Genomic DNA, 13331 nt, shown 5'->3' with positions numbered 1-13331 from the left:
TAAAGCTGCTATGATGCATATTTTTCTTTCCTACAAATAGCCCTCTATAATACCATTGCTATCTCTTCCAAAATACAAGTACAATTTGACAATTCATATACATTCCTGTTTTATATATTTTTTTAGATATATATATTTTTATATATATTTTAAAAGCCACAAGTAAATACTATTTTCTTTTCGACAACAGAAATAAAAAGAAGCTTACAGTAAAACATAAAAAAATGTATGTATCAAGTGGAGTTTTTTTTTTTTCTTTTCTTAAATGCATTTATACTCTTGACACGATCACATCCACAGAGTGGCACCGACATTATCGTCCACTCGGCAGTGGTCAACCGTAAGACTCGACAGATTCGTTTCAGGTTCATGGTCTGAGGTTTGATGTAGGTTTCACTTTTTCAACATGTCTACTCGTGAAGAGCAGAGGAGATGAAGGTTTCTGACGTATTCAGTGCAAAATAAAAGGCTTGTGCCACATAGAATCTCTTTATCAAATGAGGCAAATATTGACAGATGGAAATAATAAAAATAATAATAATAATAAAATAAGTAAACAGCTGAAATAAAAAAGTGATTCGTGTGGTCCAGTACAAATGCACAGATTGGAAATCTGGAAGCTCTGTGCAAATGGGTTCTCAATAGTAGATTTTCTTCAAAGCAGTAGTTCCGTTATATAAAAACATGTATAGCACAAAAAGGATATGAAAAACGAAACATTAAAGGAGAGGAAGCAATCTCAGTATCTGATCTGCTTGATATCTGTGGTCATTTTGCCAGCTTAAGCAAACATCTGTAACAGTAACACACGCATACACACAAATACACAATGTCTAACCTGCGCAAGCTGAATTTATATGCAACTAGATGCATGTGAACAGGGAAATATTAGAGGGTTTTGGCAATACTGAGAGTTGATTTTGTAATTGTTTCATAGTGACGAGGTGATTATTGCAGCATGGATGCTTTGTCAAATCATTACGCATCTTAATGTACTCATTAAAGTTATCATTCGTGATTATTGTGATTATTTTGAACATGTGGTGGGGACAAAATGAGAATCAAATTCAAAATCGAATTTAAACCTAGAAATCATTTTGGCTAAACGAAGAAATGTTATGAAAGACTGAAGCTTAAGGTGCTTTTAAAATCACGCTGGAGAACATGATCAGGTTTTACTGTACATAGACTTGCGGAGTTCAATGAACCTGAGCGGTGCTGACAAACCAAATATTTTTACATTTGTATTAATTTGTCAAGTCAACTTTATACTCAAATGTTTAATTTGAATACATAAGTTGTATCTTTTTATTACATAAATATGGCCTTTTTACTAATGGTCTCCATTCATCAGACCATTAATTTTTCAAAAAAAAAAAAAAAAGGTTTTATATTTTTTAATAACTAATTGACATCACAAAATGCACTTCAATTAGGTCAGTTGGTGGTACAGAAAATATCATACTATATATCATACAAGACTGCATACTATTCAGATTTTCATAACTGCCAATCACATCTGCATTAGAAGATAACATCTTATTACATCAATATTTAAATACACCTTAACCAATTAATTAATAAACATTAAAATGGTTTAATTAATCAGGCTGTATCCAAAAAATATTCCAATTACGTATTACACTTGTTGATAGTGACACAGATTTAGTGAAGGCACAATTTCCATTCTTTAAAGTCAAAGTGTCTAATTTCTAGTGTAATAAAACAGAACTGCATAAAATAATGTCTGTTTTTATACTGTCATTGATCATGTCAATGTAGCTGTAGCAATGTATCAACCTACAAATGGCTTAACATTAATGACTGCATATATTTTAACACTGACAAAATGATACACTTCAGCTTTAAAGATCTCCTAATGGCATTTTTCGGTTTTGAAAAGCCTATAACCTATTGATAGTGAATGTGGATTTTAACACACATTATAGCTATCGCTGGGATTTTGATTTGTATATCCGCACTACATGTCACTTTAGCTCGTTTGGAAAGGACACATTCATGATCTTTTCGAGTTGACTCCAAAATGTTTCAAGAGTCAATATATAAAAAGCCTGTTTAGTGTTTGCATAACTAGAGAAAACTATTGAGCGTAATGGGGTGAACAAAGCTCCATTATTTGTCATCAACATCATGCTGAAATCATAAGGTCATCAAAATAATGGAATGAAGTCAACCACTCCACCTGCGCAGGAAAGACCATGTGTGTGTGTGAACTGAAGGGTTTAAAACAAACACACCATATTAAACAGCAAGGTGTACTGAACTGCACATGCTTCACAACAGATCAGGACCAACAGTGAGTTGCTACTGGTAATGAGTAGAAGCACATGAACTAAACTAACCTCTGTCTGCGGTCACTACCCTTTGGTAAGGATGGACACGCATTTCGTGTCTTCGAACTTTAGTTGTCACTGCACCTGCTTGGATTGCAATAACATCACCAGAAAACAGATCAGTCAAACCTCACAGTCTCCAAATCATCCCGAATGTGTTTGACAAACGCAAATCATTTAAATTATACAAGTTAAGGCACAAATAATACTTTTTACCCCCCCATATGTAAATATCTCAACACGTGTTTGTACAAAATTCAAACATGGTTTCATTTATCCTCAGTGGATCCGTGGGTTTTTGCGTAGCTTGGATACAGTATGACAGACAGGAGTGCACACTCTCAACGGGAAGCTTTACTAGTCACGTAATCTTGCGCTGGAGCGACAGTGTCTTTAAATATAATACTGATAAAGTCACTCTCTGAGAGAGAACAACATTTAGGCACATCTGCTGGAGTACAAAAAAAGGAGAATAGAAATGTATGGCAATGAATTAAGTGATTAGTAAAGCAGAACAATGGCGTAGCAGTCAGCCGCACAGTCCAGGGGAAATATGTGGGAGTATGGAAGCATACGCATGGCATTACAAGTACAGCCGCTGTGGGCTCTGGGAATAGCCAGTGTAAATGAACAGGAGTGTGTCTGACTGACTGCTAGGCCAGATTCATGCTCTGAACAAACATCACTCAAAACCAACAAGGCAGCTGTGAAACGAAAGCGTGTGAATGTTAACACTCAGATCGGATGAGGGGCTCAGTGAGGATCCTGGGAAACGCATTTAGCCTTTCATGGGGAATAAAGGAAGGGAAGGGGAAATTAGTGGCAGGACTGATGGTCCTCGGGGAAACAACACACACCACAGTCAGACGGAGCACGTTTTAGGACAGTTGGTGAGGCGATGGCACTGGGAGAATCTCAATAAATTTGTAATGTTTTTGAAAAAAGTAGCCTATGCTTGCTACATTTATTTGATCATAAATACGATAAAAACAGTAACATTGTCATTTATTCCAGTGATGATATACTGAATTTTCAGAATCATTACTACAGTCTTCGGTGTCACATGATGCTTCAGAAATGGTTCGAATAACAAACAAAACAGTTTTTATAATTATCAATGTTGAAAACAGTTCTGCTGCTTAAAATGTTCGTTTTCAGGATTTTTTTTTTTTTTGATGAATAGAGAACAGCATTTATTTGAAACAGAAACCTTTTGTAACATGATAAATGTTTTTGCTGTCACTTTTGTTGCAGTTTAATTTAAAGAAATTTCTTTAAAAAAAAAATAAAAATCTTACTGACCCCCAACATTTGAATGGTTGTGTATGTCTGGATCATATTTCAACCAAAAATCAAAAGACAAATATTTGATGCTTATACAATAAAATAAAGCTTTTCTTTGTATTAAGATCTTTTGCAAAGTAAGACAATTAAGCATAATTCCCCATATTGTCATTACATATGGGTGTTTTGATTTAGCTTTTTTCTTTTTTAATAATTCTTAGCATTTTAATTATAAATACTTTTACTAGATCTGTAATACTGCAGTGCGATACTATTATAATTTCTTATTTCTTTGCAAAACAGAAGTGAGAAAAAGATTTTTACATGTGTAGGGTTTGATGAAAACTTTCCATTCAGTAAATATGACTGAATTCAGATAGTTTATTCACTTCATATCAACACTTTGGGTTTTGGGTTGCAAAAATGTTGTTAAAAGGCTTTGATAACTATGTAAAAAATATTATAAGCCAATATCCTCACTGTTTGATTATATATTGTGACTATGCCATTTTAGATTTTAAGCCAAAATGCCCCACCATAGTGCATCAAACTGTCCTAAAACTGCTCGATGAACAGCCTGGGTTTTAACAGATGCCCCACCTCAAATAGTTTCCCTCCCAATTTGAGCCCCACTGTCCCCTCACCATCCTCATGTTGCCCCTCACCCTGATGCGGCCCGCTCAGACTGAGGGATGGGGCTCATCCAGAAAGGCTTGTGCAGCAGTTTGGGGCTCAGTGCTTTGTCTCCCTCATCATTGAACACATAAAAAACTAAAACATCACATTACAGATAAAAACAAAAGTACAAAACCAAAAAAACAACAACAGAAAAACAAAAACCATGATTCAAAGAAACAAACAGAATGAAAGAGGCCGGGAGTCCAGCCAGTCAGGTCTGAAAGCCCAGGTAGAGGGGCAGCTCTTCGGCCTTTGAGGATGCTGTATAGGTCACACAAGAGAGAAGACAGGGTGAAAACCTCCCCTCAGCTCTCCCACCCCCAAAACATCCTATCTGTTACGGGACGTTCACACACACGACGATTATATCACTGGAGGCTGCCAGTGGCTCTGCTTCACTGGTTCTGCCTTAATTAACCAAATGAGAAAAAAAAAATAATGTGCACGGTTATTATGATTATTATGGTAATCAGCACCAAAAGCAGGTTTTTCATTGAGTCTTCTGCAAGAATCGTGATACAATCAGACAACACCAAAGCCTGTCATTTTCTTCTTAGAACTTTCTTAACTTCTAATCTAAGAAGAGTTTTGTGAATCCAGCCCCAGATTATTCATTAAAAGTCTGGCACACACATTTTTTTTGTTGTTAAAATCTAAATGTAATATTATAAACTGGAAAGTTCTTAATGGTTCTGGTGGGGTGTCCATAGCTTCTAAAAAAAGTTAATCACAAATGCAATTTACTGTCTGTAAAAATAAGTTGTCATTATTATTTGGCAAGGTTTTTAAATTTCAGCAGTGCATACAGTAATTACGTAAATGTATTCGTAGTATACTTAGCATGAAGTAAATGTATTTCAAATGCATTTTAGTTTATTTTTCACTAGGGAACTGGTAACATTTATGTCTCAATCTTGTGCCTCACATCACTGCTCATTTGCATAAAGATGAACTTTTCTCAACGTTGCTGTATCGCTGGACACACCCACACCAGTTGCTGTCAATCACGTCGCTGGAAATCACCAACTGTCACTGTAAATAACTGACTTCTAGTTGCTGCAAACCGCTGTATGTGTGAACGTGTTGTAGCGACCTACCCTCTACCCCAGAAACATCCACCCACAGACAGTGTAAGGCTGGTACAGTCCTATAAGATCCTTGCTGCAAACCATCCTGCTTGAGACGAGCTCAATAAACATGCTTATTGGACAGGAGCTAAACCCTACTTCATCTGCTCTAATTGGACACGCTGCTCTTGGCATTGGGATGGGCTATTTGTCGCTGCTCAACTTAACACCGTGCCTTTGGGAGAAGCCAGTGTTAAACTGGCAGAATGCTGTTGGTAACATGATATTCATAATCGGCTTTTCTCAAGTGCTTTAATGAAGCCATACAGCTTGTGTGGAGTGGAGAGGACAGGGCTTTTGAGAGAGAGCGCTGTCATTATTCATATAAAAAGCCAGTAGAGCACTTAAAAGCCAAATCATTTATGCAAACATTTCTTAAAAGGATTTTCCCCCCTTTTTTTGTGATGAGGGAGGACTTTTTATGACGCTAAATGGATTAAGTGGAAAATACTTGATGCATTGTTGTTTGCTCTTTTATATTATTGCCTATTACTTGCTTCAGTGACAGCAGAGGCTGGTGATGCTGGTGGCCCTAATGGGGGAAACCAGAGGCTTTTCATTGGTGTAGGAGGGCAGGATTTGTATGTTGGGGGCTATTTAAGAGGAATGGCATAGGGTAGGGGTGGGCGGTATGACTCAAATCATACAATACAGCATGAGACTTTGTATTTAATGGTACAGCAATATATTATAGTATACTTTATGAAAATGAAAGGTACTTCATCTTCTTGATATTTTCTCTTTTTATATGGAACTTCATGTACGCAAACAAACAGATCAGGGGCTGGATTCACTAAATGTTATTAGGAATAACATTTGTCTAAAGAATAAAGATAAAAATATTTTGCATTTACATACATTAGAATTAATGAAAAGAAGGTTCTTAAAAAAAAAAACTATTCCTTAAAATAGTTCACCCCAAAAAAAAAATTACTGAATATTTACGCATCCTCAGGCTATCCAAGATGTAGACTTTGAAGAAGTTTGTTTCTGTATCAGAACAGATTTGGATAAATGTATCATTACGTTACTTGTTCACCAATGGATCCTCTGCAGTGAATGGGTGCCGTCAGAATAGGTTAGGGTTAGGGTCCAAACAGCTGATAAAAACATCACAATAATCCACACCACTCCAGTCCATCAGTTAACATCTTGTGAAGTGAAAAGCTGTGTGCTTTTGAGAAACAAATCCATCGTAAAAGCCTTTTATCATTAAATCTTCACTTCTGGCCAAAATACCAGTCCAATACCATAATATGGTTTCCTCCATTGAAAAATTCCCATCCCCTGTTGTCCTCTCAAATCAAAATGTGTCCTAAGATCCGTTTTGGACTGTTTTCACTTTTAAACGGTGCCTGATCTGTGCGTATTTCTCTTCTGATTCAGACATGATGACTTTTTCAGTGGAGAAAGCAATATTGTGGATAGAGGACTCAAATTTAACCGGAAGCAACAATTTGAAATGAAAAGCGTCTTAATAATAGATTTGTTTCATGCAGCTTTTCACTTCACAAGATATTAACTGATGGACTGGAGTGGTGTGGATCGATTGTGGATTATTGTGGTGTTTTTATCAGCTGTTTGGACTCTCATTCTGACGGCACCCATTCACTGCAGAGGATCCATTGGTGAGCAAGTGACGTAACGCTACATTTCTCCAAATCTGTTCTGAAGAAACAAACCCATCAACATCTTAGACGGGATAAGGGTGAGTACATTTTCAGCAAATTTTCATTTTTGGTGAACTACTCTTGTGGAATTTGAAACCCTCAAATGTAAAATATTTAATGAGAGTGCAGGAAAGATGGAGCGCAAATGAATGCAACTGACCATCTTGAGACAGGGTCTTTAGAAAACCAAGTGCTGAACGGCAGTCAAACCAGTTAAATAACAGCATGCATGCTTATTATGATTATGGTAGTCTGCAGGCAGTGCCAAAAGATGTCCTTTGAGGTGTTTTTCATTGAGTTGATTATTGAGTCTTCTGTATGAATCACCATACAATCAGATGACACCACAGCCTGTCTTCTCAGGATGTTCGGTCCCACTTTATATTAAGTGGCCTTAATTACTATATACTTAAATCAAAAAATAAGTACAATGTATTTATTCTTTTCATATAGCATTGCAAAACACGGTAACACTTTATTTAAGGTGTCCTTGTTACACGTTACATGTACTTACTATTACAATAAATTATTCATAATTACATGCAAGTAACCCTAAGCCAAACCCTAATCCTAACCCTAACCATATAGTAAGTACATGTAGGTAATTAATATTACTTAGTACTTAAATGTATAATTACACTGTAATAAGGACACATTAAAATGAAGTGTAAACCAAAACACTTTTGCTGCTATGAGGTGGGATACGGGTAAGGTTAGGGACAGGTTTGGTGGCATGGGTACATTTTTAGGGTGGGTTATGTTGTAAGGGATGGGTCAACAGTGTAATTATAAATGTTCAATATTCTTACAACCTTCTTAGAATTTATCTTAAGTAATTGTAACTTTTTTTAAAAGATTTTTGTGATTCCAGCCCCAGATTAATCATATATGAGCCTAGCACAAAACATTTTAAAATACACTGAAATTTTAAAAGCAATATTATAAAATGGATAGTACAGACCCCAGAGTCTGACCATGCATGAGTTTCACTAGGTTGAGATGTTGATCGGCATCCATCAACAATCAAACTTGCTTCAAATAGTGCAACTTCAGTTTTAGGTTTTGTATTTTTACCCCATATTTCTGTATAGCACATGTAAATAAGGTAAAACAGATACATTTACAAAATGTCACATGGCATGAATGGTCATACCTCCCAACCCTAGTGTACAGCCATGTAAGGCATGAGAGTCCACAGCCCATGCTGAAGGAGGTTCTGGGACCTGGGGGGGGTCTGTGTAGTGAGACAGGTGTAGCTATGCTTACCTAAAACCCCGCTGGAGTCGATAGGATACTCCAGAATGGAGGTGGCGGGGGCCAGTGTGTAGGGGTACTCATAGGGCGTCGCGTAAATCAAGCCCGACTCCGGACCAGGCTGCACTAGGGTAGCAGCTGCTGGGTGGGCCGAGCCGTTGGGCATGACGGTCTGGATCTGGCGGATGAGGGGCATGATGGTGTGCCCTGCGGGCGTAGGCGTGCGCAAGACTGTGGGCGGCAGGACAGGTGCTGGGCCGGTGATGATCCGTGGTGCCTGTGCGCTCGCTGCAAGAGAGAATGCAAGGGAAGCTGCGGTGAGCGGAAAAATGCGAGGGTAGGGGTGAATGAAGACGGGTGGGGTCGGGACAAAAAAACACAAAAACCATTAGTACCATGCAAAGGCAAACACTGGACACAGAGCATGACAGCGATGCTATTTAGTTATTCATTAGTAAACAAGGCAGGGGAGGAGCCAGTGCATTCAAACAACACACTCCTGCAGTTCCACAGCGCTTCAGTATTATTTACTGAAGCAGCAAAGCGAAGAGGAGGATGTCACAACATTCGGTCAATTAAGGAAGCATTGTTTTCACAGATAGCAGTGCATGTTCTCTATTCTTTCAGCTCATTAGCTGCTCTTTGGATGTATGTGCTAATTCTGGATCACAATACTGATACACTTGTCAGAGCATTCATCGGGGAATCAGGGTTACTTGAGAGAGGATTACTGAGAGCTGCGGCTACAAAGGCCTCCAACAATACTGGCTCTGTTTGCTTGAGAGGAGGTGGCGGCTTACGTGATTTGATATTGGCGTCTCTGTAGGTGCCGTTAAGAATGGCCAGTTCCATCAGTTGCATCTTCTTTAGACTGTCCTCGCCTTCAGCCTGTTGGTGTAAAGAAACACATAAAGATGTCAAAAACAGATGCGCACAAACACAACACGCTACTGCTACTATTCACACTGCAGTTAGTGTTTGTTTTTTCTCTCACACATAAGTTTGGCCGATGCATTACAAGCACAGTGTCTGTTGTATATACTTAATGTGTGTTCTTTCTCTAATGTGGCAGTAATAAACCTCAGTACTCAAGGGAGTGATACAGTTTCCTTCAAATGTTTGAGCCATTAAAGGTAGGTAGCTATAAACATGTTGACAGTTTTAATAACTTTAAGTATTCTGCTCTGCCATGAAAATAGACAAAGAGAAAACGAATCATAAAGACAGACATCGACCTGCAGTAACAAGCACTAAGAATGTGTGTACTGACACACTGTGGAACACAACAATGTGTGAAATCAAGCTTGCAGATAGCATAGATCCCACGTGAAAAAGTGTTTAATTGTACTGAATGTGCACTTGTAGTAGTGTACTTCAAATCTTAAAAGCGCATAAAAAATACTGAAATATTAACAAATCTTAGAGTACATTTTCGTGACTGTGCTTCTTGGATACACTTTTAAAAAGTGCCCTTAGCAATAATGCCTAATCTTTAAAGTTACTTTTAAATCATTATGTTTTAATAATCGTGTCATGCTTTAATAAGTACACTTTGATTTGTTGACTAACTTACTAAAGCACTTGATTTTAAATTTAACCGTAGTGTTATTCAATATTACATTTAGTTATCAATGTTAAATATTAAGTTTTATGTACTAAATTGCAACGTCATCATACAAATGTGCAATTGCAAATATATTTAAATACATGACTGACATGTTTCAATACAAATGAGGTTAAAGTATATTTTAGTTTATCATAAATGCTTGCCAGTATATTTCAGTAGTACACTTTAACCATATTTCAATGACAAGAAGTAATTATCAATTAACAATTAACCTCGCACACCTGAAAGTAATAGACAGGTGCGTAGGAAAACAGACCAAACCAAGGTCAAATACAAAACATACTCAAAAGTCCCGTACACTATCAATGCTTGCACATATATACAAGTCTTTATTAACAACGTTTTTGTCCTATGACCTTCATCAGGTATATCTATGAAATTAATTATGAAATGACATATAGAAGTTGTAGTTAAGTCCTATTTACGTGGGTCAAAAACACTCTAAATTTAATTGCATTAATATAAATGTTAACTATCACCCATTTTCATTTAATTGCAATTAATATGCAATTAAGTAATTACATTGTTCACAATTATATTCTTTTAAAGTATACTATTTCTGTAATATATATATATATATATATATATACATATATATATACATACATTTTCTAAGTATGCTAAAACACGCTAATTATATTATTCACACTGCAGCTTTTTTCCTGTTCGAATCTAACAAAATCTCTCATTTAAAGTCCCACAAAAGTTTATCTCATTTTCGGCACTGGGGACTAAGACCAGAAATATACTCTACACAAGTATAGCAAGATAAATGGTCTGTTGTACTTGTACATACTTAATGTGTGTTCTTGCTCTACTGTGGCGGTAATAAACCTCAGTACTCAAGGGAGTGATAGAGTTTCCTTCAAATGTCTGTGCCATTAAAACAGAAGTGTTATTAGCTAGCTAGCTACGGACATGTTGATCATTTAAATAACAGTGCTCAGCAAGATTTTCTCCAAACTACTGATCTGCCCATGGCAAAAGACAACCGAAAGAGAAAACTAATCGCAGAAGACTACTTACATTAATGCTTGATATAAGCACTAAGAATGCATACTTGTGCTGCATTATGAATTGCATTCAGACACTTTTTGAAGCGTAAATGCGTGAAATCGAGCTTGCATAACTAGCATTTGAATTTAGAAACAATGCACAGTTTAATGTTTCAGACAACTAATTACAAGTAGTGAAGATGAACTACTGTGCATTGCCTAGAAGCGTGACAGTAGCTCCAATGTTTTCAAAATAATGTCGCTTTCCCAGCTATTTCCACTCATCACTCCATAGCATTTCCAGAATTCCCTGCATAGTATTTCATGTCATCTGTTTAGCTAAATGATTTTTCAAAAAGCTAACTTGACTACAGTTAACCAACTTCACCTTTTAAAGCTGGAATGAAACAAAAATTGCAGTTGTGTTTTTGTCCTTTTGTGATGTATATCTTTGTGGAACGGCTTCTCGAATGAAAAAAATGACTTGATTTAGTCCATTATGAATTGCACGGATTAATAATTTTTAATAATAACTGCAACATTCCATTAAAAAATAAGAACTAGTCAATTCTCAAGATATTTTGCCTAAACTCACTATTGCTCTGAATAGTAACAAAAATTCTGCCAAAACAATTGTTACACTTAATTTAATTTAAATATGACTGCAGTAAATATATATATATATATATATATATATATATAAAAAAAAGAATTAAAAAAAAAAGTAATTTGCAACATTCTGCTTTAGAAGAATAACAGATTATTGGGCTACGTCCACACGAAGCCAGCACTTTCCCTATCCGCCGGTTTCAAAAAATATCGGTTTCACTCTCCCAAAACGCCGGATCCGTCTGGACGAAACACCTATACGATTCAAAATTTATGCGTATACAGCTAAACGCGTCTCCGTGTGGACGGGGCCTTATATAATTTCACTCTTTGTTGTATTGCACTATCCAAATGTAACATGTTTTTCTGTATGGTCAGGAAAAAAGTACAAATACAATACATAAAATAAAATAAACAAATTGTAGCATGCTCATTTCTACTATGAAACAACACTAGAAGAAAGGGACAATGCATGCCATGTCCCTCACATCATGTCTGAACTCGGAGAGATCAGAGCTGCCCAGCATTCACTCCCTCAGTCTCAGTCTCTGTCCCGTGTGGAGATGAGTTACAGTAAGAGAGATGTATTTACTGCCCTGCAGCACTGCTCCTCTAAGGGGCCGGTCCCCTGCGCCCTCCCGTCACCACTGAAATGCTGCCCGCTCCCTGTGTATGTAAATATCAATACTTTATTAAGTCAAGAGCCCGCTGATGAATAGAGCGGGACGGAGCTGTTATAAATCACTCTCTGTCTTTATTTAATCAGCCTAATGTGCTCTGTCCTTGAGAAGCAGGCCTCTGAGAGAGCCGCGCTACACATTCACTTATCAGAACCTGAGAACGAGGTGAGAAAGTTTGGGGAAGTGGCCTACATAGAAGAACTTATGAAAGTTATGTTATGAAGTTATGAAATATATATGTTATTTCTTACTGTGTTGTTGTTTTGATCTACAGTACTTCGTCCTGGTGAGCAGACATGCTTTATTAGCGATGACAGATGATGGGACCGCAGGAGACTATATCTCTTGTTTTGAAAGCTCCAGGAGGGTGAAGCGAGCTTGGTCTCATGGATAAAAGAGAGTATTTAATGGCTAGGTATAGCTTCGGATAAGAGCGTTTGATTCTGCAGGACAGCTGAATAATTTAATAAGGTTTTTATCAATTTTGTGTTAAAGCTAGTGGTTCTAACTATTGTAAGACTGATCAAATAATGTGAGCAGATATTGTTAAAGGGATAGTTCAAACTAAATACAAATTTAATGAGTTTCTTTCCTCTGTTGAAGAAAATGGTATAACTGAAGAGTTGCTGGTCCCCATTGACTTTCATAGTTTGAAAAAAATACTATTGAAATCAACGGGGACCAGAAACTGTGAACACATTTTTCATAATATCTTCTTTGGTGTTCAGCAGAAGACTGAAATGCAGGTTTAGGTCAACTTGAGGGTAAGCAAATGATGCCCGAATTGTCATTTTTGGGTGAACTATCGTGCTTTCATCACATTGGAAATGGAAGGTTGAGTCAACCGAATTGCATTGTGGGATTCGGTATTTCATCAAGTGTGCTGTACACCACACATTTGACAAATACAGTACTGCAATAGGTCATGCATACAGTAAATCTGTGTACTGCACATGGTATACATACTGCATTCTGCAGAAATAGTGGGAGTAGTATGATAGGCCTGCTTTTTTGAACAAATTTGGATTAGCATACTACTATACCATGTGTACT

The 13331-nt window shown here is 37.0% G+C and overlaps 1 protein-coding gene across 2 annotated transcripts in view; it reads right to left on the bottom strand.

The window, feature by feature from the left end:
* LOC107669572 (protein quaking-like) overlaps positions 1-9250 on the bottom strand; it is a 15360-nt gene extending 6110 nt beyond the window's left edge. The window contains exons 1-3 of one of the 2 annotated variants that reach the window (XM_016461872.1): positions 9168-9250; positions 8380-8679; positions 2364-2441 (exon numbers count right to left, since the gene is read on the bottom strand). In XM_016461872.1, coding sequence (XP_016317358.1) covers positions 2364-2441; positions 8380-8679; positions 9168-9228 — 439 coding nt within the window. In that variant the 5' untranslated portion in view covers positions 9229-9250. The remainder of the gene's footprint in view (positions 1-2363; positions 2442-8379; positions 8680-9167) is intronic. The other variant, XM_016461873.1, reaches the window with a different exon arrangement.
* Between the last annotated feature and the right edge of the window lie 4081 nt (positions 9251-13331).

Source organism: Sinocyclocheilus anshuiensis, unplaced genomic scaffold, assembly GCF_001515605.1.
Source record: "Sinocyclocheilus anshuiensis isolate Anshui unplaced genomic scaffold, SAMN03320099.WGS_v1.1 scaffold460, whole genome shotgun sequence".
Lineage (NCBI taxonomy): Eukaryota > Metazoa > Chordata > Actinopteri > Cypriniformes > Cyprinidae > Sinocyclocheilus > Sinocyclocheilus anshuiensis.
The sequence above is the reverse complement of the archived record's forward strand: the minus strand, read 5'-3'. Positions and strand labels throughout refer to the sequence as shown.